General features: G+C 46.2%; 7 protein-coding genes across 7 annotated transcripts; 4 read left to right on the top strand and 3 right to left on the bottom strand.

Annotated features, from left to right (window-relative positions):
- Positions 1 to 566: 566 nt before the first annotated feature.
- AKAW2_40323A (thiamine pyrophosphate-dependent dehydrogenase E1 component subunit alpha) lies at positions 567 to 2,123 on the top strand (the record flags this gene model as incomplete). Its single annotated transcript, XM_041688638.1, has 5 exons — positions 567 to 670; positions 735 to 922; positions 978 to 1,039; positions 1,092 to 1,301; positions 1,353 to 2,123. 5 exons carry the CDS (start codon positions 567 to 569, stop codon positions 2,121 to 2,123), a joined length of 1,335 nt encoding a protein of 444 aa, XP_041542403.1.
- A 3,219-nt stretch (positions 2,124 to 5,342) lies between these two features.
- Positions 5,343 to 6,698, bottom strand: AKAW2_40322S (uncharacterized protein; the record flags this gene model as incomplete). Its single annotated transcript, XM_041688637.1, has 1 exon — positions 5,343 to 6,698. One exon carries the CDS (start codon positions 6,696 to 6,698, stop codon positions 5,343 to 5,345), a length of 1,356 nt encoding a protein of 451 aa, XP_041542402.1.
- Positions 6,699 to 7,898: 1,200 nt separating this feature from the next.
- AKAW2_40321A (uncharacterized protein) lies at positions 7,899 to 8,749 on the top strand (the record flags this gene model as incomplete). The annotated part of the gene is made up of 3 exons (XM_041688636.1): positions 7,899 to 7,956; positions 8,047 to 8,582; positions 8,648 to 8,749. 3 exons carry the CDS (start codon positions 7,899 to 7,901, stop codon positions 8,747 to 8,749), a joined length of 696 nt encoding a protein of 231 aa, XP_041542401.1.
- Positions 8,750 to 8,793: 44 nt separating this feature from the next.
- Positions 8,794 to 9,988, top strand: AKAW2_40320A (uncharacterized protein; the record flags this gene model as incomplete). The annotated part of the gene is made up of 5 exons (XM_041688635.1): positions 8,794 to 8,813; positions 8,861 to 9,289; positions 9,347 to 9,512; positions 9,573 to 9,678; positions 9,738 to 9,988. The coding sequence occupies 5 exons, from the start codon at positions 8,794 to 8,796 to the stop codon at positions 9,986 to 9,988; spliced, it is 972 nt and encodes a 323-aa protein (XP_041542400.1).
- A 3,085-nt stretch (positions 9,989 to 13,073) lies between these two features.
- AKAW2_40319S (uncharacterized protein) lies at positions 13,074 to 14,375 on the bottom strand (the record flags this gene model as incomplete). Its single annotated transcript, XM_041688633.1, has 1 exon — positions 13,074 to 14,375. The coding sequence occupies one exon, from the start codon at positions 14,373 to 14,375 to the stop codon at positions 13,074 to 13,076; it is 1,302 nt and encodes a 433-aa protein (XP_041542399.1).
- Positions 14,376 to 15,329: 954 nt separating this feature from the next.
- On the top strand, positions 15,330 to 17,431 carry AKAW2_40318A (Hsp70 family protein; the record flags this gene model as incomplete). The annotated part of the gene is made up of 7 exons (XM_041688632.1): positions 15,330 to 15,384; positions 15,481 to 16,013; positions 16,079 to 16,123; positions 16,223 to 16,758; positions 16,811 to 16,973; positions 17,034 to 17,139; positions 17,196 to 17,431. 7 exons carry the CDS (start codon positions 15,330 to 15,332, stop codon positions 17,429 to 17,431), a joined length of 1,674 nt encoding a protein of 557 aa, XP_041542398.1.
- A 1,327-nt stretch (positions 17,432 to 18,758) lies between these two features.
- On the bottom strand, positions 18,759 to 19,490 carry AKAW2_40317S (uncharacterized protein; the record flags this gene model as incomplete). The annotated part of the gene is made up of 1 exon (XM_041688631.1): positions 18,759 to 19,490. One exon carries the CDS (start codon positions 19,488 to 19,490, stop codon positions 18,759 to 18,761), a length of 732 nt encoding a protein of 243 aa, XP_041542397.1.
- Positions 19,491 to 23,509: the final 4,019 nt, after the last annotated feature.

The following is a 23,509-nucleotide window of genomic DNA, read 5'->3' as shown; positions in this document are numbered from 1 at the left end:
GTACTAAGTAGGGGCTAGTAGTATAGTACTACTAAATAACTTGGTGGTCATTTCATTTAGCTGTAATGTTTTAAACTACTCCGCCTAGTCTAGGAAAAATGAACACGAACTCTGGGTCTAAATGGGATGGCTATTATAATTAACCCATTGTTAATTTTACTAACTAAATGCTGTAAGCTAAAGGTTAGGCTTACTAAGAAGCAGGGGACCCCTTGCCTGGGCTGGTAAAGTACTCAGTACTACTAACTACCTTACGTAGTAACTACTTAGTCATGTAGCATGGTCTCGTTTAACTAGTATCAGGTGGAGTGAATACTACTATCTGGAACTTATCAGGTCGCTTATCGCAGCTGCTGGAACACAGCCTAATACGTTGCTTCTTCTTCTACCCCGGCTCGGATATCGGCGGGTGGGGAAATCACCCGCTCTAAGGACCGACGCCAACCGGCCTCCGCATTCCCAGCATCCCTCGAGTTAAGAATAACGCCCTTCTATCATGAGGAGAGGCCACCATCGCATATCCTGAATACCCAGGGCTGGCCCTCCTTTCAGCAACTACCTCCAACATGCAGTCATTGCGGTCAACGCGCTTTTTGCGCTCTTCCCAGCCGCTGTCCAAGGTCCCACGGCGATGGAGCAATTCTATATCCCAGCGCCCTGGATCGGATCGGTAAGGTCACTCACAAAAGCCTAGCTCAGATGATTGGGAGCATATAGCAAGCTGACAATAGTAGTGTCCGATTTCCAGGCGCGATCAATAGCAAATTTACCACCGACATGACCTTCATCAATCCCACCGAAATGTCCAATATACCTACGTACCGAGTCATGGACTCCGACGGAGTACTCGTCGACAAGTCGCGCAAGTCCATCGATGTGCCAAAGGAGGAAATTTTGACATGGTACAAGAATATGTTGACAGGTTGGGGATATCTCATATTATCATGGTACCTACTTCATGATCTGACGGCATCTAGTAAGTGTCATGGACGTCATCATGTTCGAAGCGCAACGGCAGGGTCGACTGAGCTTCTATATGGTATGCTCAGAACCATCATTACCTCGATAATATTGAAGTCTGATCTCGTTAGGTATCTGCCGGTGAAGAAGGAATCAGCGTTGGATCCGCCGCAGCCTTAACCCCCGACGACGTAGTATTCGCCCAGTACCGTGAAGCAGGCGTCTTCCAACAACGCGGCTTCACTCTGAAAGACTTCATGAGCCAACTGTTTGCGAATAGATTCGATAACAGTAAAGGCCGTAACATGCCCGTTCATTATGGCTGCAACTATCCCCGAACAGTTCGTCCCCTCCACACGACCTGCCCAACCGCATTCTAACCATATATCTAGCACACAATCTCCTCCCCCCTTGCAACCCAAATCCCTCAAGCCTCCGGTGCTGCATACGCTCTAAAGTTACAATCACTACAGAACCCCGATACCCCGGCGCGAATTGTAGCCTGCTATTTCGGCGAAGGAGCCGCCAGCGAAGGCGACTTCCACGCCGGCTTAAATATAGCCGCGACGCGGTCCTGTCCCGTGGTATTCATCTGCCGCAACAATGGATATGCAATTTCCACCCCTACACTAGAACAATACAGGGGCGATGGTATCGCCAGCCGTGGTGTTGGCTACGGCATTGACACCATTCGGGTGGACGGTAACGACATATTCGCGGTCTACGAGGCAATGCGTGAAGCTCGTCGTCTCGCCCTCCAAGATGGAGGTAAACCTGTCCTCATCGAAGCAATGAGCTACCGTGTATCGCATCACAGCACCAGCGATGATAGCTTTGCATACCGGGCAAGGGTAGAAGTCGAGGACTGGAAACGTCGCGATAACCCGATTATCCGGTTGCGGAAGTGGTTGGAAAATGAGGGTCACTGGAGCGAGGATTTAGAACGTGAAACGCGTGATAAGATTCGCAAAGAGGTGCTCAGGGAGTTTGGAGAGGCAGAGCGGGAGAAGAAGCCCCCGTTGAGGGAAGCATTTGAGGGGGTCTACGACGAGTTGACGGAGGAGGCAGAGGCTCAGATGAAGGAGCTGAAGAGGATACTGGAGACATATCCTGAGGAGTATGACTTGCATCAGTTCCAAGATGGAGTGAATGGGTTACGATAGATTTGTGGTCCTGGGTGACGCTTCTTGTCAGCCCAAATCATGAGGAACCTACGTGGCTGGCTTTCTTTTATGTTTATAGCTGTAAAGCCTGATCAGCATATAGAGGAAGATTCATCATCCTTCTCCATTATACATATTCGTGAAACGAATGCCTACTCACCAAGAGATCACACATGGCGCAAGGCGGCCTTTGGGCAAAGTAAGAAGCAATTAGGATGATCACAGGAGTTTCCAGGCTGCATCTGATGCACTACCATGCTGCCGTCTTTCCGGGTGCACGATCGAATAGGGGAACCCTTTCTCCCGGCGCGTCTGATAAACAATTTCCTCGGACATTTCAGGAGGTCGTCTCTACTAGGGCTGAAGGAGAACAAGCCTGCCTTGGCCCGCCGTCAGACACGGTAGACACCAGAGTGCACCTTTCCTGTACGAAATACATGTCGTCAAGATAAATTTTTAGCTGAAAACCTGTCCAAGCAACCAACTAAAGCTCAGTTTCTATCTGACTTTACTTACTACTATTAGTCGAAGTGATAAATTATGGAATAGTTGGATATTTCTGCGGCGCTATCGACTAGAGCCAGCGACAATCTCCCGGACGACCAGCCAACCAGATGCAAACACAAAGGTACTTCAGCAGTAATCCTCATCTTAGTAACTGCCTACATGTCTACATATGTACAGAGATTTTCCGAGCCCCTTTCCAAGCTCGAAACCAGCGGAATGACCAGCCCTCACGAACAGAATCTGCTGCGTTGCCCTTCCAAAGTCCCATGACATTCTACCATGAACGTGGCTGGCTTTGCCACCTCCCCGGGATATCTCAATCATCAGAGTCGATAGAATGGATTTCAAGGCACGACTGACGTTCCATGAGGGTAAGCTGGCGGACAATGTCGTCAATCCAGAGCATGTCCAGGAAAAAGGTGCCCTAAGCCGTCTGCTCCTGGCAGACTTGCACGAGAAGAAAGCTGGTATTATAAAGGTTAAGGTAGAGTTGAGAGGCTGAATTCGCATGGCCAACCCATGGATACATGGAACATCTATAAGATGGGAGAGCGAAGGCGTGGTCGACGTGACGAGATCGATGTGGCATGCGACAAGTGTAGCTGTCTAGAGATAGTGTCGGTTCCGGTAGGTGGGACTTTCTGAGGAAACTCTGGTAAAGTAGCGGTTGCGAAGAGGCGTATTGTGATCTTGATTTTCCCTTGGTTCTTCGATAGTTGTGAGGCCAAATTGATATGCGTACCGGAAGGATGTACTCGACCTGGGAAAGCTGTTAATGCCACCGCCACGCAGGCAGCAACGGCGGGGAAAGGAAAAGCCAAGTGGATGCAACAGACTAGGGACGACGGTCTGTCCTAGTGAATTAATGGAGTCATTATGGCTAACTGCAGAGACAAAAGGGCAAAAAGCTCATCATTGTAAAGTTGTGGGCGTTGGGCACTCAAGATGGACAGACTGGGAGAGTGTAAGCAGACAGATCCACAGAATAAGACCAGACCTCTGATCATCCTCGACCCCTAAATTTCACTCTCCAGAATTGTCCCTCCTGTTAATTCAATCATCTAGCTTTCATACTGTCAGGATTAATAGAATACAGCAGGCTTAATAGCTGGATATACTATCCTAGTTCAAGCTATAATATACAATATAGACTTATTACCAGAAAGCATATATTACAGATTACCTGGTTATAAGAGTGTGACTAGCTTACGAACTCACTTCTGCATGGGGAGATTGCTGGTCAGCTATACTTTCTTTTGAACCAGGAAGGCAAGTAGAGAGAGAGAAAAGTAAAGAAAAGACCCGTGCCCGTGGCGTGCATATACGGACAAGATTGGAAGCAGTCCAAGTTCACAGACGGGAGAGGAGAAATGGCAGCTGCCATGGATCGACAGCATGATTGACAACATGGTTGCTGATCTATCATAGTTCACACACTTACCTCCTCCGGAGTATCTATACCCATTCTTACACTGTTCAATACGTCTGAGACCTATACGAGGAGTATAGAAACTATCTCCTCATGCTTATGTCTGCTTATCCTTTTCCTCATTTAGTCTCGTTTATCTAGGGGCCTGGAGCTTGTTTCAAACAGTGCTGGATGGTGAAGAACTATTCAATGTATCACATGGAAACACAGGTCAGCCCACAGGAATTACCACAAACGCCTGTCGAGCCTCGTCGAGACGGAAAGCTGCTTGTCCATGATACTACAATCCGGTGAAACTCGCGATACCTTTAATCCGCGTGGCGTCTGCCTCCCATACACACGCCATAATATAAGAGGGCGATTTGGTCAGTATTTTGGGAGCAGTATTCCAGCCAGCCCGTATTCCTGTTGGAAACTTTGTTCGGAGGGCGTCTTGCAGACCACGATGGGACGGGAACAAGGGCATCCCTGTTGGTGAAGTGTAGTATCTGCAACTCCAACCTTCACAATCACCGCCCCCTGAATCAATAGTTGTAACCTAGAGAGTAAGAGTATTATAGGATGATTGAGCCACTATGGAGGTATCAGCAGACGGGAACATCAGCCACCTCGCTTCATCTCAACGCATCCTTCCTAGCAGACAAGGCAATCATTGGTTCAGTGCCAGGAGTTTATTCCCCTGCCATTTTTACCTGCAGTCAGTTTTGAAATGTGATGGTGATACCATTCGCTCAGTTCAAAATTGCCCCGTCGCCAGCGTCCTAATTGACAATGGACTTTGGCATTTCCGAAACCGGATTACCACTTCATAAACACTTTAAACGTGCTCACTTAGAGTCCCTTCTAACCCTTTGCATGAGGTGAAGCGTTCTGTGGAGTATGAGGGGTTTCAGTCTGCAGAGAAGCAAACTGATACAACTTGTCAGATATGCTAAGCTGACGGGAGGGCTTTACTAGTTTAGCAGCAGTAATATGTCCCGACGAAGGGGTTAGTGGCTTCAATACTGAGTACTTGGCGGTCGTGACCGGATTGAACACAATGAAAAATAAAATAATAGAATCGAAGTTAGTCACTTAGGGTAGTCAGATGTCCTGGTACCGTTGCTTTGTATCCTGTGTTCCGTGGAAATGAGAAGGTAGCTAGAATCTATAAGCATAACAATAGATCGACAATAAGGTCTATACTTGAAGCATCATAAGTTCCCGTACAGATAGTTTTCCGAACTCGCATATTAGTAAATCTACGGATAGCCGGAGTTACGTAGGTACATATAAAAACAACATTAATCAAAGAAATAAAGACTATGAAAAAGAGGAGAACCGATTGTAGAACGACGATAGCAACCATTAAAATGAGTCACGCCGTTCACTGCCGCCAGAATGACTTCCTCAGAGGCGGCAACTGCTCTCCCAGGCACCTTTTCTTTCTTAGAGCCGCCGGTCTTTGCGCCCCGTTTTCCTGCTCCCTTGGCTGGCGTGCCCTTTGTTGTTTCCACTGCTCTTGCTGCACCGCCTGCAGACCCAGTTCGTGAGGCCTGCCTCGTCCTCGGTTTCCTCCTCTCCACCAACACGTCCGCCTTGAAAATTCGGTGATGAGGGATTCTGTGACGGGGGCCGAAAGATCTCATATCGGTATAGGACAGGCTCGGGCGAGTAACGATCAGAACCCGCCCCCCCGCGAGAGGTGCGAATCTCGGCGTGCGGTGATAACTAGTGAAGTGGTGCGTATGGGGTGTCATAGTTTCTGAATCATAGTGGAAGGCGGCAGGCAGATCGGGAAGCCGGTCGATGTTGCTGTTGCCGTACATTCCACCCTCAGTGTAGGTGATATAATCCGCGGCGGACTCGAGAATCGCGTGAAGGGCGCTGTTACGCTGAGTGATCTTTGCCTCATCCTGCAGCGGGCTGAGAAGAAGTTGGAGAACCCGGCGCTCCAGCAACTCCTCGGTAAGATCTTTGAGGATTATCGGGCGCCGGGCGTTTGTGTCCTTCGACAGCTTTGTCTTACATATGTTGCTCATGCTGCAGGAGTTGGCTTCGGTGACAGTGATTGATTTCCACCAAGCTGCGTTGAAAGCGTCTGTTTCCCGGAATCTGTCGTAAAAATATTGAAGTCTTTGATGGAACTGAGAATCGCCCTTGGCATCTGTGGGACTGATCTTTCCATCCACAAACCAGAAAGGGGAGTCGATAAATTTGGTAAAGATGTACTGGTAGAGCATGGTAGCAGCTAAAACAGGGCCCATATGCTCTTGAGTAGCAGGGGGGAGGAGAGCATGAATAGTGTTCCAATCCTCCTGTACACAGTAGCCATCAAGGCTTTCAATGATGGCCTGCTTGTCAGTCTGTGGAAGATCTGATAATGAGTCACATCGTGTCCAAGAGTAAGCCCAATCCTGAATAGCAGATTCTAGGAACTCAAAATTCTCATGTACAAGATCGGGAATGCATCGACGGAGGGATGGATTGAGCTTCATGGCGTTGCAATGCCTCAAGACATCATGGTATTCTTCGCGCGTAATGAAAAAAGAATCGCAACCGTAGACTCGCTCCGACCTTGGCGTCTCGGACTCATCCTGAGAGGACACCGGGTCTGTTTTAGGCTCGTCAGGCTCCTCAGACCGTCTGGCAGTGACCATGTTTGTCGGATAGAAGGTTGAAGGGACGAATACTATTGAGACAATGGGACACGTTGAATGGGGCAATGCAGCGCTGGCTTGAGTTAACAGATAGAATAGAGGCAAGAGGGATGAGAGTTGAGGAAAAGAAGTAGGAAGACTGATCGAAGTGTGCATACATGATCTGTTGGGAATCCAAGTCATTCGTATTCGGTGGATCCTTGCTCATTATACGTTTCCTCTATCTCTGCTCTTCATAAACCTAGTTTTTGTCCGTTTTCTTTATTCTTTCTCTTCGTTTTTGGTTGTGGTTTTCTGTGTTTTTTAACTTCTATCTCTATTTTTAGTCAATTTTTTTCCCTTCCAAATGTCTCTTTCTTCCTCCCTTTATGCTTTTCTCTTGGTATAACTGCTGTACAACACTTTCTATTCCCTCAGCCACCTATCTTATTTACCTTACCTTCGGCACTCCGTATCTTCCCATTTTATCTTTCATCCTCTTGTTTATTCTAGTGAAATTTCTTTTTTCTTTTTTCTTTTTTTTTTTTTTTTTTTTTTTTTTTTTTTTATTCATTCTCGCCTAGTCTATTTCCCCTCACTCCCATATCGTCTTCAAAACCTAGTATCCTTTTAGGTTTCGCCGGGAGGAATCAGGTAGCACAAGATGAATGGGGCATAGTTGGTCGTGATTTTTCTGTTTTAATATATTCATATACTTATATATATGTATATATGTATATGGATTTTTATTTCTTTTCTTTCTTTTTTTATTTTTCTCTTTTTTCTTTTTGTCTTGTATTTAGTTTACATCAAATTTGATTCGATTTTATTCTAAGAAGTTGACAGAGAATGTGCGTATGTGAGTTAGGCACACTAATTTTCTCATTTCCGAGAGGAGAGACAGAGAGAAATTAAAATTCAGGGGAAAGGGATGAAGAGAGACACGGCGAGTTAGGTGAATCTATTCGATACCTATTTATTCGTGTAAGAGAGCAGATATAAAAGGCACGGATTTGCCCCCCCCCCGGCTGCTTACATGACTCCATGAAATTGCATACTTTGCTAACCTGATTCATCGCCACCTTGATTTTGTCCACCTACCCTCTCACTTTGATACTTACCATATTCCCATCGTTTACTGCGTTTTATTTATTTCTCTTTATTTCTTTCTTTCAGTTTTCCTTTTTCCTTCTTTTTAATTATTATTTCTTTTTCCCCTACATGATGAACAACGAGGAGCGCCTGGTTGTTGGCGTGGACATAGGGACCACAAAAACGGGCAAGTGACTGCCGTTCCCTTTGACCATTACTTCCCCTTTGTTTCCTTTTCTTTTAGTCAAGTCACGGCGCTAATTTGGCCGTGCTTTAGTGGTGACCTATTACTACCCCACCAAGGAAGAAGTCCTTGAGTGGCGCCCTGGGGGCAACGAGTCCTCCATCATCCCAACGCTGTTGGCTTATCGCCCCGGAGGTGAACGTACTTGGGGCCATGGTGTAGATCAGAGCGACACACACCTAATCATGATGAAGCTGAGAATTGTCGGGTCCCCCAATATAGACTCGGTAGACCAGAGAGTTATCTCTGACAAGGGCAACTTGCCCGGAGACAACAGGAACGACGTACCGACGCAAAGGTCCATAGCCGACTTCCTCAGATGCCTCCGCATCGCATTTCGTGATGATCGCATAGTCTCGGAATCCATCGAAGTCAGGCGACTACCCCAAATTGACTGGCATTTTGCGATGCCCAACACATGGAAGGAGGAGGGAGAAATTGTGATGCGTGCTGCCATCGAGGAGGCTGGCTTCCAGCACGGGAATGACAACGCTCGCATATTCTACATGTCAGAGGCGAAAGCTGCGGCAATCGGAGCGGCGGACCAACTCCGCGAAGGGGACATGCAGGTAAGCAGTAGTAGCATATTTCAATAAACGGACATCAACTTACTTGCTGATCTTGTTTGGCACAGGTGGGAGACTTCGTGCTTCTCTGCGATCTAGGGGGGATTACTAGCATAAGCCAATTCTTTCTGTTCCCAACCGGATTGAAGATTGGGAATCCATTGCTCTGACGTACAAGACAAGGACTTCACCAAATTCAAAGTGCTCGCGATGGATGCTGATGAGCCGCGGAATGTGAATTTCCACCCAGTCAAAGAGGAGAGCACAGCTGAGAATGCCAGTCATATGGTTGAGACGAACTTGATGGCACACATCTGTGCTCAATTGGAGTTGCGCCAGGGACCGGCTATCAACCGCAAGATTCGACACGGCGCCGTTTTGGCCAAGCATCAATTCACCGGCGATAATGATCTGACGATTTGTATCCCGGGTCTTACGAGAACCAGGAACCCAAATGCGCGGAATGATTGTTACAATCCGGCGACCGGTTTCTTTAAGTTCACTAAAGATTCGCTCTTGGACGCCTTCAAGCTTGTCGTGGGGTCCATCATTGAGAGACTCACGAAACACATCAATGATGGAGTCAACAGGATTGTGATTGTGGGTGGGTTCAGCAAGTCTCCTTATCTGAGAAAACGAGTCAAGGAGGTTTTGGAGGAATTCAATGAAGACAAAAGGCCAAAAGTTCACTACCTACCTGGTAATGAAGCGTATGTGTCATCCTCCATTTTTGCAACGTAGCAATCGATCCTAACATTCACTCACAGAATAACCGTCGTGTCGTATGGATTAACTTTGAAGGGAATAACAATTCCAAACCCCGTGCAGTACCACGGCCCCTGGGGATACAAAATCAGCTGCCCGGTCATCGAGGTGTTGGCAGCGACGGGGCTCACCTTTTCAAGGCGTTATGATTTCCCTATTTTCAATCCAGTACGCTCCATTCTAACCCTACCCCGATGACTGCTTTTTCATAACCCTTTCTTTCTGCAGAACCAGCAGAACCTCCAGGAAGGGAAGACGCCGTTCAGACTGAGTGTGGAACGAGGGCAACGTGTAGGAGATGTTTATGTCCATCGCTTTAAAGAAACGTCAGACGGTCGGTCTAACCTATTCGCACATTTATTGACCACAGACGTACAAGCTAACACCGTTCAGACGCTGAATATGTGGTCCAAATTCACCTCACGATCCCCGACGATGCCCCCCGCGCCGAATACCACGAAAGAGGAGTCGTAGTCTACTTCTACAACCTCTACTTGTTATGGCATTTTATCGAAGGAGTTGGCCTCAAATCGAAATTGCAGGTGGCGGTTCGTAACAATGATAGGAAGGAGACAGTGGGGGCGGTGGTGGGCTCCAGCAGCCATACCGTGGCTGAAATGGTTCCATGGCGAAGAAAGGACTGACGATTCATTCTGGCGTCTTTCCTATTTTCTTCCTTGGCTACCTCACGGTGTGGGTTGCAAACTTTTCCGTTTCTTTCTCTCACCCCTTCTAATTCTCTGTTGAGCTTTTCTTTATCCCTATGCTCTGACCTCCCGGTCCCTCTCCTCATCTATTGATTTTGTTTCATCTTACCTCAATCACTTAATGTCTAATGTTTAATCATGTTTTCATTCATTGCTGAACATGCTTTTATAACTCATTGCACTGCGTATGTGGGGTTGGTGCAATTCTTTTCGGGTATCTTCATCATGACTTTTGATGGTCAAAATTGACGTGATCATCTATGTATCTAGAGTGGATAGCACTTCCTCTTACTCAAAGCTAGAGTATATATGGCAGCAATATAAATTAGATTGGAAGGTATCTCTCATCAGCTGATTATATCATGGATGCGATCTCTCAATTCCAGATTAGTAATCAGCGCATCGATAGGTTATAGACCCTGAAGCAAATGGCCCCTTACTAAAATATGTATAGATAAGACAAAACCTACAAGATCCACAAACTGATGGAGTCATTATGGCTAAATGCAGAGACAAAAGGGCAAAATGCTCATGGTTGTGAAGTTGTGGGCGCTGGGCACGGAAGATAGGGTGACTGGGTGAGTGTAAGCAGACATACACTGAATGAGACCAGACCTCTGATCATTACCCATCCTTAGATCTTACTCTTCCAAGTTGACTTTTCTGTTTAATTCACTGTCTAGCTTATAGACTGTCGGGGTCAATAGAACATAGCAGGCTTGATAACCGGATATGCTACTCTAGATCAAGCTGCAACAAATACTACAGGCTTATTTCCAGAAAGTAAACATTACAGAGTATCTGGTTACTTGGTTGTGGCTGGTTTACAGTCTCACTTCTGCATAGGAAATTGTTGGTCAGCTAGACTTCCTTTGAACTGGAAGGCGAGTACGGGAGGGACGCCACGATTTCGGGCTCATTGAGGTCCGGGAAACGCTAGCAAAAGAAGAGTTGTAGCGATGTTACTGGCTTACTTGGGGGGTGTCCTCAAAATACAGGCCAAAAAGCATGTTTATCTCCGGGGACCTTGGGAAGTGTATGAGGCAGACGCCACACTCATTAATGGTATCGCAGCTTCCCGTCCTGTCAAGGTTCGACAGGAGTTTGTGCTACTTCATGTGGGCTGGCCTGGGCTTCTATATGATAGATTGAATATTGCTTCATTATCCAGTAATATTTAGAAGAAGCCCTAGGCCTTCAGATAAACAGAACTAAATAAAGAGAACAGTGAACAGACTTAAGCAGAAAGAGAAGATTTCTACACTCCTCATATAGGTCTCAGAAGTATTGAATGATGTAAGAGCTGGATATGGATACTCTGGAGGAGGTAAATGCATAGAGTCTTATAGATCAGCAACCATATTGTCAGCCATGCTGTCGATCCATGGCAGCTGTCATTTCTCCTGGTCACCGCTATTACGATTCTTGTTGATATTTCTCCCGTGTTTGAACCTGGAATGCTTCCAAATCTGTCCGTATAAGCACGCCATGCGGATAGGTGTTAGCTTTTGTTTTGTTTTGTTTTGTTTAATTTTTTTTTTCACCCCTGCTCGGGAGGTGCAGCTGTTGCAAACCTGATGATTACAATCCCCTGATTCAAATGCCCCCAACTCAGACAGTAAAAGCATACTCTCCTCCAGCATCTGGAGACGGAGCATCAGACGGGGGCGTCAGCCACCTTATTTCATCTTAATTCCCCCTTCCTGGGAGAAGGAGCATTCATTAGTCTGAAGCCTGGAGTCTATCTATTTATCTCTCTCTCTCTCTCTCTCCCTCTCTCTCTCTTTCTATCTCGCTCATTCCCGCCTAACACGGTCGGTTTGTACATTTCCACAACCGTGCTTGAGGAAAGCCCGCTGGTTTTTCCCTTAGCCTTTCTAACGGCTCATATGGGGATATTTCCCGTCGCTAGCGTCACTCCTAGTATAGATTCTGGATTGATGGATGGATGGATGGATGAATGGATGGATGGATGGATGAATGGATGGATAGACGGCAAATCTGAAACCGGGTCAACACGTCATAGGCTCCGGAGAGGCACTCGCCCGGTTTCCCGCTTATTAATTCCTAGAAGGGATTGGGGGAATATAATAGAGTATTTCATTCGATCGAAAGACAGCAACGGATGTTTCTCAGATCTGGTAAGGTTGTAGGAATTATTGAAGACGGAAATTCTCCGATATGAGTATTCAGTGGGTCCGGGTGCCTGTAAAGTAACAGCCCTATCTGAGTCGGGCAATACTTCTCGTGCTGATGAGCGATTACTTACTTAGTGGTATTCGTATGTCGTTTAGTCATCCGATACTAGCTAACTAACTAGTTAAATAACTATGGTATCACTGCAATGAAACGGATATAGAATTCCTGTCAGGAAAGAGAGAGCAGAGGGACAAAAGAAGGTTTTACAAGCATGAAGATGGAATGCTGGTTTTCTAATAGGACTGTGTTAGTCAGTGGTATGATAGGCACCGTCCAGTAGGAAAGTTTTTCTCGGCAATAAACACCTTCTCTTAATAGTAATTATTATTATCAATCAATCAATCAATCAATCCTCGCAAGCCCTGCCCCTGACTGTTCGTCGCGACATCTAAGCGAAACGCTCGGGTTGCCCCATGATAGCCCCATGACGTTCACGGGGGGTTTAGCAGTGCTCATCATAGGGAACGACAGGAAGCATAACAATGTTAGTTCTACATACCTGTATTTACATATGATGCTTTAGAGTTCTAGAGCTCGAATTGATCTAAACCACAGTATACGATGAAGTAAATGAGCGATAAATTTCAAGACAGTAGCATGAAATCATATCCAACGATCCATTACCTGCAAGCTTATCACATCTCAAAAGACTCTCCTGCAACGGATACATGAGAAGCAAAACCGAAAAAAAAAAATAAAATAAAATAAAATAAAATAAAATGCGAATAAAGATAAAAATTAATATGAAAATAAAAAAAAGGAAAAAATAAATAAAAACAGCAATTACCGAACAATGGATAGAGAAACTAAAGGCATATATCGCTCACTGACGCCAGAATGTCTTCCTCCGCGGCGGAATCTGCTTCCCGAGAGGTACGCTTTCCTCCCTGTCTTCTCCGTGTTCCCCGGTGTCATCTTTGGCATCAGCTACACTGGGACTGGCGCTGAGCTTCTTTGCTCTTTGGGCCCTTCTCCCTTTTGTCGGTTTCGCAACACCGGATGTTGACCCTTTCCGAGACACCCTCTCCTTCGTTGGCCTTTTCACTTCCGCTAACACCTCCGCCTTGACCACTCGCTCAGGAGGGAAGATACGACCGTGACCCAGAGCTTGCATTTGTGAGTAAACGAGGCCCGGGCGAGTAACTATCAGGGTCCGACCCCCATCTAAAGCCGCAAAACACGGAGTATTCTGAGGGCTGGTGAAGTGATGCATATGGGATGTCATTCTGTCTGACTCGTGGACGAAGACAGGAAGATCCGCAAGCCGTTCTATGGTAGTATTGCCGAACATCCCTCCCTCAGTGTAGAGAATCGTATTAACAGCGTCGTGGAGGATTCGGTGAAGCTGTTCATGACGAAGAGATACATCCTTCTTATACTCCAATGGACGAAGAAGAAGTTGGAAAACCCGGCATCCAAGCAGCTCATCAGTCAATGATTCCACCGTTGCTTTACGTTGAACCGCGGTACCCTGTGCCAGCCCTGTATTGGCAGGATTGTTATCGAAGGCGCTGCGGGCATTGCACTCGCCGATAGTGACTGATTTCCACCAGGCTGCCTTGTAGACAGAAGCTTCCCGGATTCTCTCGTACAAATATTGAAGACGAAGGTGAAACTGCGGGTCACCATCAACATCTGTGGGGCTTATCTTTCCATCTAAAAACCAGAAAGGAGAGTCAATGAGTTTAGAGAAGATGAATTGGTAAAGCATTGTAGCGCCTAGGACCGGGCCCATATTTGCGCGGGTTCCTGGTGGAAGGAGAGGGTGAATACTGTCCCAGTCTTCCTGGACACAGTAGCCATCAAGACTATTGATGATGTCCTGCTTTTCGTCTGATTGAAGGTGCGACATTGATTCACGACGTGTCCATGCGTGAGTCCAAGTGCGAATGGTGCAGTCCAGATGGTTGAACTGTGCACTGACGAGATCAAGGATGCATCGCTGGGAGCATGCATTCTCCTCCATCAAATTGCATTGTGCCAGCACATCGTAATATTCTTCCCGTGATAAGAAGTAGTTACCGGGGCCGTAGACACGATTTTGGGTTTCAGACTTGTCTTCCTGAAAGGGCTTTCGCTCTTCACTCTTTCGCTCAGGCTGTCGGGTCTGGTTCGTCCTGCCCATGTTTGCTAGGCAGATGACCGGTGAAGGAGAACAATCATGAGACAGGAAATCAAGTTGTAGGGGTAAGTAGGGGAGAATATTGGCTTGACTTGCACGTAACAGAAAAAGTAATAGGGAGAGAGGATTGAAGCAGAGAGAGGTCAAAAGACAGATCAGGAACGCCTGCCTTCCGCTCAGTTAAGGTTTCGTGTTTTGAGCATTCTTTATTGGGATATTATTTCTTTCTTCAATTTCTTACCCACTTCTGTGCTCTTTGTGAGACCAGTTATTTCAATTTTACCGTTTTCAATTTTACCGTTTTTTTATTTGGCACCCCCCACTTTTTTTTTGGTCTGGCGTTTTCCTTTTCTCGTGTTACCTCTTAGTACAGCTCCTTTCAGCAACATATTGTCTTATCATCGTTTGAGTCGTTATGTTTATCAACCACTCGTGATTTTGATATCACTGTATTTCCCTTTTTGTTTTTCCATTTACTTTTCATTTTATTTTTCACTTCAAAGTTTCTTTGCATTCTTTCTATTCTGTGCTTTCAACATCCTCCTAGTCATACCTGAAAAAACTTCTCTTTACGGGGAGTACTCCTCCAGGAAGTTTGTGGGTCACAGGACACGAGGTAGAGTTCTACACACCGAGACAAGTACAGACACACACGACCACACCGAGGAGATCGAGGGGCGGGGCGGGCAAAAGAGGGAGATTCAGAGACACGGTAGACGATCTAGATCAGGCTTATAGTAAATAATAGGTAGTCTGCCGGCATAGGAGAACCTGAAGAGACCAAGGTTATAAAAAGGGCAGAGCCTACTCTTTGCAGTTACTGGCTTCAGACAATCCATGTCAGATCATAGCAAATACCACTTCCAATCTTGCCCTAGTTCTTATCCTCCTTTATTTCTCCATGCAGTCTATCATCTTTGTCCCTACTTCTTCTGAACTTGTGATTCCTTGCGCACAATGGCTGATCAGCGACACCTTGTTGCAGGAGTTGATTTTGGCGTGACGAAGTGTGGTGAGTGGTTGGAATGTTATTTCCCCTTTGTCCCTTTACTCTGCCGCCGCGCGCTGGCCTTATCCACCCCGGTGCTGAACTGAAGGCTCTTCTTAGTCGTAACATATCGTTACGGGAAGAACCAGAGTATCAAGGAGTGGCGTCCAAATGGCCGCGACTCAATCATCCCGACTTGGGTCTCTTATTATCCTGGTACCTATAATCTGCGTGCGTGGGGTTACGAAGTAGGTCGACAAGATAGCCATCTGGTCCTGCTAAAGTTACAGGTTGCTGGGGTCCCTTCAGCGGAGTCAATGGACTTGGACATATTTGGAAATGCCAGAGTGCCCGGAAACGGCAGAAACTCCATTCAACCCCAGGATGCTATTAAGGACTTTCTGGAAGCCCTGCGTAAGGCATTCATCGCCGATATAACTGTCACTCAAGAAATTGGGCTCGACCGACTCCCCCCAATTGACTGGTACTTTGCAATGCCTGACTGCTGGACGGTAGAGGGCGAGATAATGATGCAAAGTGCGATTCGGGAGGCTGGTTTCGAGAATGGCGACGACCAGGTTTCTTATACTTCAGAAGCGAAAGCAGCCGCTATACGGGTGGCTAACCAACTCGAGGAGGAAGGCCTTGCTCAGGTAAGCAGTAGCATCATGACCGCCTAAATGACCACCGAATTACTGGCTGATCTTCCTTGTGCCAGGTTGGAGACCGTGTGTTGGTATGTGATATAGGTGGTGTGACCTGCGTAAGTGCACCATTGTCTTTTATCAAATCACCCTCCCTCTCTTTGGCCCTTTTCTCGGTGAGACTTTAACTATCATTGACCTGAACTGACCTAGATCAGGATTACACTGCATTTCGCGTATCCGCAACGGCAAACGAGGCGCACCACTTACTCTTTCATCCGCTAAGTGAGCAAAGTACGATGAAGCACGGCAGTCATTTGGTAGAGACATCGCTCATGGGTCACGTCCGCAAGGAACTTGGTCTGCCATGCGCAAAGGGCCAGGTGGCTTCCATGGCTTGGAAGGCGGTCATTGACGCCAAGCATGGCTTCTCTGGCAACGAGGATATGATTGTTTACCTCCCATTTTCCCAGCAGTACAAGACCAGATGGAAGTATAATCCATCAGAGCAATTTGACGAGCAAACCAATCATTTCACTCTCACCAGGGCTTCACTCGTCAAAGCATTCGATCCTATTGTGAGACCAATCCTGAAAGCCATTTTGCGCCACATTTCTGTGTGGAATGTGACCAACGTCGTCCTCGTGGGTGGTTTCAGTCAGTCAGTCTACCTGAGGAACGAAATCGAACGCCGCCTGCAGGATATTGATGAGGACGAACGACCGTCTCTGCGCCATCTACAGGGCAACGATGCGTAGGTTTCTTCCTCTTTGCCGGATTTTGCGGTGCTAATCTATTCATGGCAGTGTCACTGCCGTATCCTACGGGTTGACGCTCCGTGGCAGTACAGTCTCTGAATACGTGCAGTACCAGAGCATCTGGGGTTACGAATTGGCTGCACCCGTCATCGAAATACTTGCAACAGGGCTTGAACCCCCAAGGAAACATGCTTTTCGTGTGATTGACTCGGTACGCATCGTTCTGATCCCATGTCAGGTCTGCTCTTTCTGACTGTCTTTCTTCCTGCAGGGCCGCGCATTAAGTAATGAGGGAGGCGTCCACTTGTGGCTCGCTGTGGAGGCTGGGCAAAGTGTACAATCAGTCCTTATCCGTCGTTTCACGCAAATGCCGAACCGTCAGTCGCACCTCTCTGGCCCCAGATACATGGATCTTCGAACTAATGCCATTTAGGCGTCCAGGTAATAGGTAAGCTCAAGCTCAATCCTCCCAGTGAAGCCCGTCGCGGCGTGTATTACCCCCCAGGTGCCGAGAAAATCTTTTGGTATGAGTGCTTGGCATCGTGGACGGTTTACAAACATGTCCGTGAGCGTATGAGGTGGAAGTTGAGCATTCGAACAGACAAAGAGTGGGTGGAGGTAGGCACCGCGGACCATTTGGTAACAGATGATATGTCACCATGGCATTGAAAGGGTCTAGAACCTAGTCTTGATAAAATTGTTTTCTTTGCTTATATCGGTTCATACACCAAGATGCGCTCTTTTTCTGTCGTTATATTTGTATTCTCCCCCCCCACCTTTTTTTTATCTCTTATTTTTTACTTTTTACTTTTTCTTTTTTTTTTTATTTTTCACTCTCTATTTCTAATGTATAATGTATATTTTTCCCTTTCAGGAGCGTTTTCATTATCACCTATGTATCCAGAATGGAAGTAATTTCCTTTAACCAGAAGCAATAGCATGCACTGTATGATCCTGGACTACTCTGAAGCATCCATTATTTGCGTAATTTTCTTCTGCCGCCCCATACCCCCTTCTTTTGCAGCATGGACCTTTACTTAATCTTACTTAATCCCAGTGCCGGTAAATCCATGGTAAACCCCGAACCTTTCTGGAGTTCTTCTAAAGTCACACCGCTCACGCAATCGTTTCATATCTGTGCACAGCTGACCAAGCCCGGGCCTTCAACAAATAGTGACCATCAACCAATTTTAAGCGTCTTCAGCTACGCCGGCTCACTCAATACACCGCGACAACACCCAGGGCTTGGCCGAACCCCATGATTCTTCTTTGTATCCTACCACGTTCATTCTCTACGTAGCATGTCAGCTTAATATGACTGTTATCATTGCTAATGCAGCTGCTGAAGTATATATCGTTGATAGTGACCGGGACATTGCGTACTCGTCTTTTATCAAATGCCTTTGGTATAAGGAGGTAGTCATCCAGGCGTGGACTGTACTCTGTAGATGTGTTTTAAGACATCTCGGCAATCGATGTGTCAATATAACTAAGTACATGGGTATCAGGCAACAGACCAGGCAATTGAAAGAAAGTCAGATCCAAACAAAGAAACAAAGGAGATATAATACAAACTTTTCCCACCACCCACCCTAAGAGAGCCAGTATGTGGTTCTCTCAACTGAGGTAGTAACAGAGAGAACAGGCAGAGAAAAAGAAAAAAGATAAGAGAGAAGTACAAAAGTTCCCACCACCCACCCTGAAAGAGCCAATATAGGGCTCTCTCAACCGAGGTAGTAATAAAGAGAAAAAATAAAAGATAGAAACGAAGAAATGATATGGAAGTTTCCCACCGCCCACCCTGGGAGAGACAGTATATGGCTTACCCAACTGCAGTAGTGACAGAAAGAAGAAGAGAGGAAAAGATAAATAAAGGGAAAAGAGTTGAAGCCGCAGAGGCATAGAAAGAGAGAGTAGCTCCGTTGAAAGGAAATGAGGAAAGAGAGAGGTACAGCAGGAAAGGCAGTAGAGCGGGGAGAAGTTGGGCGGAAAGGATTTAGTAATCCACGTAATCAACGTCTCTCAACCTGCCAGCCCATCTGATTTCTTTCAGAGTCTTTTCAAGTCTTATAACTTCTCTCCTCACTTCTACCCAGCCAGTCTGGCGAGGGAATATCCAGTCCGCACGTTCAATCATCTCTATATCAACTAGTTGATTGAGACGATTCATTAGCGTCTTGCATGTCTCGTAGTTTGAGACATAGACAGCTTCCAGCTGGAGAATGATGTTGTGTCGGTGGTCGGAAGTTGGGCTCGTGGAGGCAGTAAAGATAATCTCTGCATCGGTGAGAAGAATCTCATGATCCCAAATGAGATAGCTGATATAGGTGTCAAGATGACGCAAGAGGGAGGTATAGATTGGAAGAGTGTTGACTTTGTGGTTCTGGGTGTAGGTCGATAGAGTCTTGAGGGCAGAAGCAAGAAGTGGAAGAAGAGTAGAGCTGTCGGATGTGCTGGTAGTTCTGGTAACGGAGAGTGTATGGAGGAGGGTATTGAGGGCTGGATCTTGTTCTTCGATCTGAAGTTGAGAAGTAGACTCCGTGATTTGAATGATAGATAACTCTTCATTGTCATCCTCTTCAGTGTTGGCGAAAAGTCGTTCTAGGGCTGATGATATATTGTGCTGGGCTCTGGTTTTGCCCTTATCTTTGCCCTTGCGGGGGTGGATTATGCGATCCAAGGACTTGAAGGAGTGGCGGAAACTGTTGTATGAAAGGGTAGGAGACATCTTGCAGATTTTCAAGATGGATAATGATGTTTGGTTGAGTAGGTGTGGATGAAGAGTAGAATTTCCTGTACGAAGGAGCTCTCTAGGGAATTCAGCGTCTGAGGTGTTTCAGGCGGAAATTTAGTAGCGTTGTATGGTTTCCCGTGGAGTATCCGATGATATGGTGGTTGTGTAGTTGTAGTATGAAGTAATAAACTTGCTAGTATAGTATATAGGTCGAAGTGTTCAGATGATGAATGTCGAACAGAATGTTGAAACTTGTAGAAGGTATACTCGGCAACCAGAACAATAGCAACTGAGAATAGATGATATAGTTCTTCAACCCACAGATAATTCCTTCTATCCACGGATCATTATGATTCACAGGCTTAATATAGACTTTGACGACATACTGACTCGTCAACTAATTTGGCCGCTTCGGTTCCTGCCAGAGACTATAAGCGTAGTGATATCGTCACCGGCAGCCATAGGAGTCCATCGGTTGAATATACCACATGGAAGAATAGCAACAGTGGCTGTACAAAGCCGGAATATTTCTCCGGAGCTCGCTCACTTTGTATTTATGTTCTTGAAGCTACCAGAATAAAGATTGCATCTTTTTCAGTGTTTTTCTATTGAAGGGGCTGCGTCAGGGCATTGACAGGTCATGGCCATTAGGACATTCCAGTCTGGCCCCTGTTGTGCCTTATTCTGTGCATGTGCCAACGTCCGCGGCGCAGCAAGCATCATGCATGGTTTTGTAATTGGATAATGCCGTAGTTTATTGCCACCTTGTTTCATAATTATTCGGTTGAAGACGCAGGGAAAGCATACTTCAAGAACATAGTACACTCTTCCGCAATCCCAGCGCATGTATATGTGAACCTGGCAGAAGTACAGTCTTGAAGACCCGGACAAACATTAAACTTGAGGCGCACGACGAACGCGTTCTCGATAGTTCACATTATCATGCTCTAGAGACATGGTTCTCCTCAACCACGAGCTTTCAGATCCTTGTAAAAACCCATATGCTCAGCCAGACTGGGCCATCGTAATGGAAGCCGCGTCTTCGTGCGAATATCGAAGACCGAGATGTTGCATGGACACAGCTCTGCGCAGTCCTTCATTTGTAGGTTGACTGAATATTTCCAAGTAGATTTCTCCTCCGTGGCAGCAAGTCAAAATTATTTTTGTGTCTTATCAATTCCATCTCAGTGAGGCTGCTGATAACGAAGTTTGCCCAACTATTTTTAAGTATGGCGTGTCAGTTCACAGGTCGATATTATGTCATGACGCGAGAAGAACTTCCACGGAAGGCTCAGCTGAGATTGCCGTGCGACGAGATATATAAAATATGGAACTGTTCTTGCCAGAGGGAAACATGTTCGGGGCTACTGTTGGCGGGCGTGAGCGAAGACTTCATAGCACAAACAGGTCTTGCCTGGCGCATGACATTAAGAGAATACGTATTTTTGACGTCCGCCATAAACGTTCGCTATCATTCTACTCTGCAATGATCTTCTGGAAACAAGGATCCATTTATCGTCAGTGTCAGTGCTTTCTTTCTTTGCGTGCAACTGGAAGATACAATCACCCAAGCTTATTGCGCTGCAACGCACGCGCAGTGACAACAGCCCGGGTCTGATTTCAGGCTTTTGTTGTTCAGTCTTGTACCATCTCTGACGGCATGCCAGATGATTCACCATTGTAGTCCAGATTGAGTTGAGATGCATCGTCCCGAGTGGATGAGGATCACGAGAATTCAGCAGCCCACGCCCGCATTTTAAGGCCGGAGGTGCTTGGAAAGGAACTGAGGAAGTCCCCTGCTCAAGCCCTGAAGTTAAGGTACGCCTGGAGAATCTTTAGGCACACCCTTGATGATCTCAGGGACCTTTCATACCACTATGGGTGCATAGCTTGCTCCTGGAAACCACTTCGTCAGACGGGAAATATGATTTTGCTAAGGTGGCATCAAACAAGGCATATGCGACGTTTGGATGCCGCGTAATTTGGGCAGGTTGGATGCGAACTTGCTTCTTACATTTAAGTACAATATTATGGTTATCCCACCCTTCTACAATGACGTGATATGTTCTGGATGAGTACATCGATATAATATGATAACAGGATGGTATATATCATCCACGTTGTTTGTTGGGTTGTGAGGGTATTATGTACCTGGTCGTGAATTAGGTATATAGAAAAATGCTTGTCTGATTCAGCTTTCTTCATCAGTATCACCTAAGATGACGCATTCAATTCAATTCAATTCATATTCTTATACCTGATCGAGCCCGCTGAGTAAGATGCTAGCTATGCAGGTGCTTCACCGTTTGAAGCAAAGAATATGGCCCCGAACGCCTGAAATACCCTCAAAACTCGCAGTAAAACATGAAGCAACGCAGGCCACGGCGTAGGAAGGTCGTCGCCGCAGCTAATCACAACTAAATATACACAAAATGCAAGATATACAACAAATGAGTGTCGCAACTGTGGACGCATCTGTACGTGTAAGTTCCCAGGCATTGATTAAATATATCATATAAGAGTAGGTTTGTGACTTGATGATAAGCCTTGCATAATACTCCATAATCATGTCATCGTCATTTTTACGCGTACTAAGGCTGCAGAACATGAGCCTTCAACTCAGCCCCTGTACCGTGGATCAGACATCGTGCACTAGGTAACATACTTTACATGGAAAGTGGCATGATAATGTAGCATCTGACTAGGTAAATGTGGAGGGTGACAATCGACAAAGGAATGCTTTAATTGTAAGATGGGAGTGTAACGTAAAGTCAGAAATTTTCATACTATAGAACATTCTGCTCAAGACTATGCACAGTCAATGAAGTTTCCTTATGGCTGAGAGGCCACAATGATGGACTAACAGGCTGTTTCGTGAAGCGATTGAGATGCTATGGTAATATCACACGTCACGATTTTACGGATAGTGTATCTCCCGCTCGAATTTCACTGTAGTACTGCTCATTATATGTAGCTGCCTGGAAAACACTAGTGAGTATGCGGGGTGGGTGCGCATTGTACCATCCATCCAGTAAGCAATTCTCAAGATCATTTCTTCTTTTCTCTAATACTTCCACACAATCATTTCAAAGGGTATTCCTTCTCTGAAACCATTAAACATATTTGTTTCTCTGGCAGTGATGCATTTAGTACTATCTTATTCTTGAAAGGCGTCGCCAGTTTGTATCCATAGTCAAAAGATATCTTCATGGTGTGTACGCGGATATTCTTGGACCATTTTACTACCATCCTACGCCGCTGCATGTAACTGACCCAGGGGAGAATAAACTGGATACAGGAGTATTTTCGGCATATCGGGTCCGAATAGGCACCTTGATAGACTGGGGATTGTAGTATGTCACACATCCGTGGAGTGGAAAATACATTCTGTATGCGTATTAGTTGCGCAGGGGAAACTTAAATCCTCTGGGACATTTCTAGAGTTTGGCCAAACCGGCTAACACAACGGAGAAACTTTGAGAACGTTACATGCTGTGCAGGCCCTAATGGGGCCGACCGTGGTTCTCTAAAGGAGATAATCAAGGTGAGCACATTGTTCTGCTGTTTATTGGTCCAATGAAGATGGCGAAAGCCTCCTCGTGGGCCCATCTCACACTCCCAACGCGTCTGTTGACAGCCTGGATACAACGATGAACTGTTCCATAATCGATCTTGATCCAACCCGTCAAGCTTCATTACATAACACTGTCTTCGAGCCAGTTGAATGGGCTTTTGCGGTTACAACTGAAGCAAGCAATACCCATAGAGAAACTAGCAAATCATGGAGAATACGCTGTCTGCACCTGCCGGTTTTCCGAGGCTGGCAGGGCTTTACCTTCATTAAACCGAACTGATACTGATTCTGTTCTTCCAAATACGCATCATTGTATCTTTCGGGCCTATTAGAGTTCTCGCTTGTCCGGTCAACCTTTTGGCACCTAACATCTAGACCAGACGGGTCGATCCTCGGCTGGTGGGAAAAAGAAAGAGACGAGAAAGGTAGCCACGACTGC

This window comes from Aspergillus luchuensis, chromosome 4, assembly GCF_016861625.1.
Source record: "Aspergillus luchuensis IFO 4308 DNA, chromosome 4, nearly complete sequence".
NCBI lineage: Eukaryota > Fungi > Ascomycota > Eurotiomycetes > Eurotiales > Aspergillaceae > Aspergillus > Aspergillus luchuensis.
Note: the sequence above shows the minus strand (reverse complement) of the source record. Positions and strands in the feature narration are given on the sequence as shown.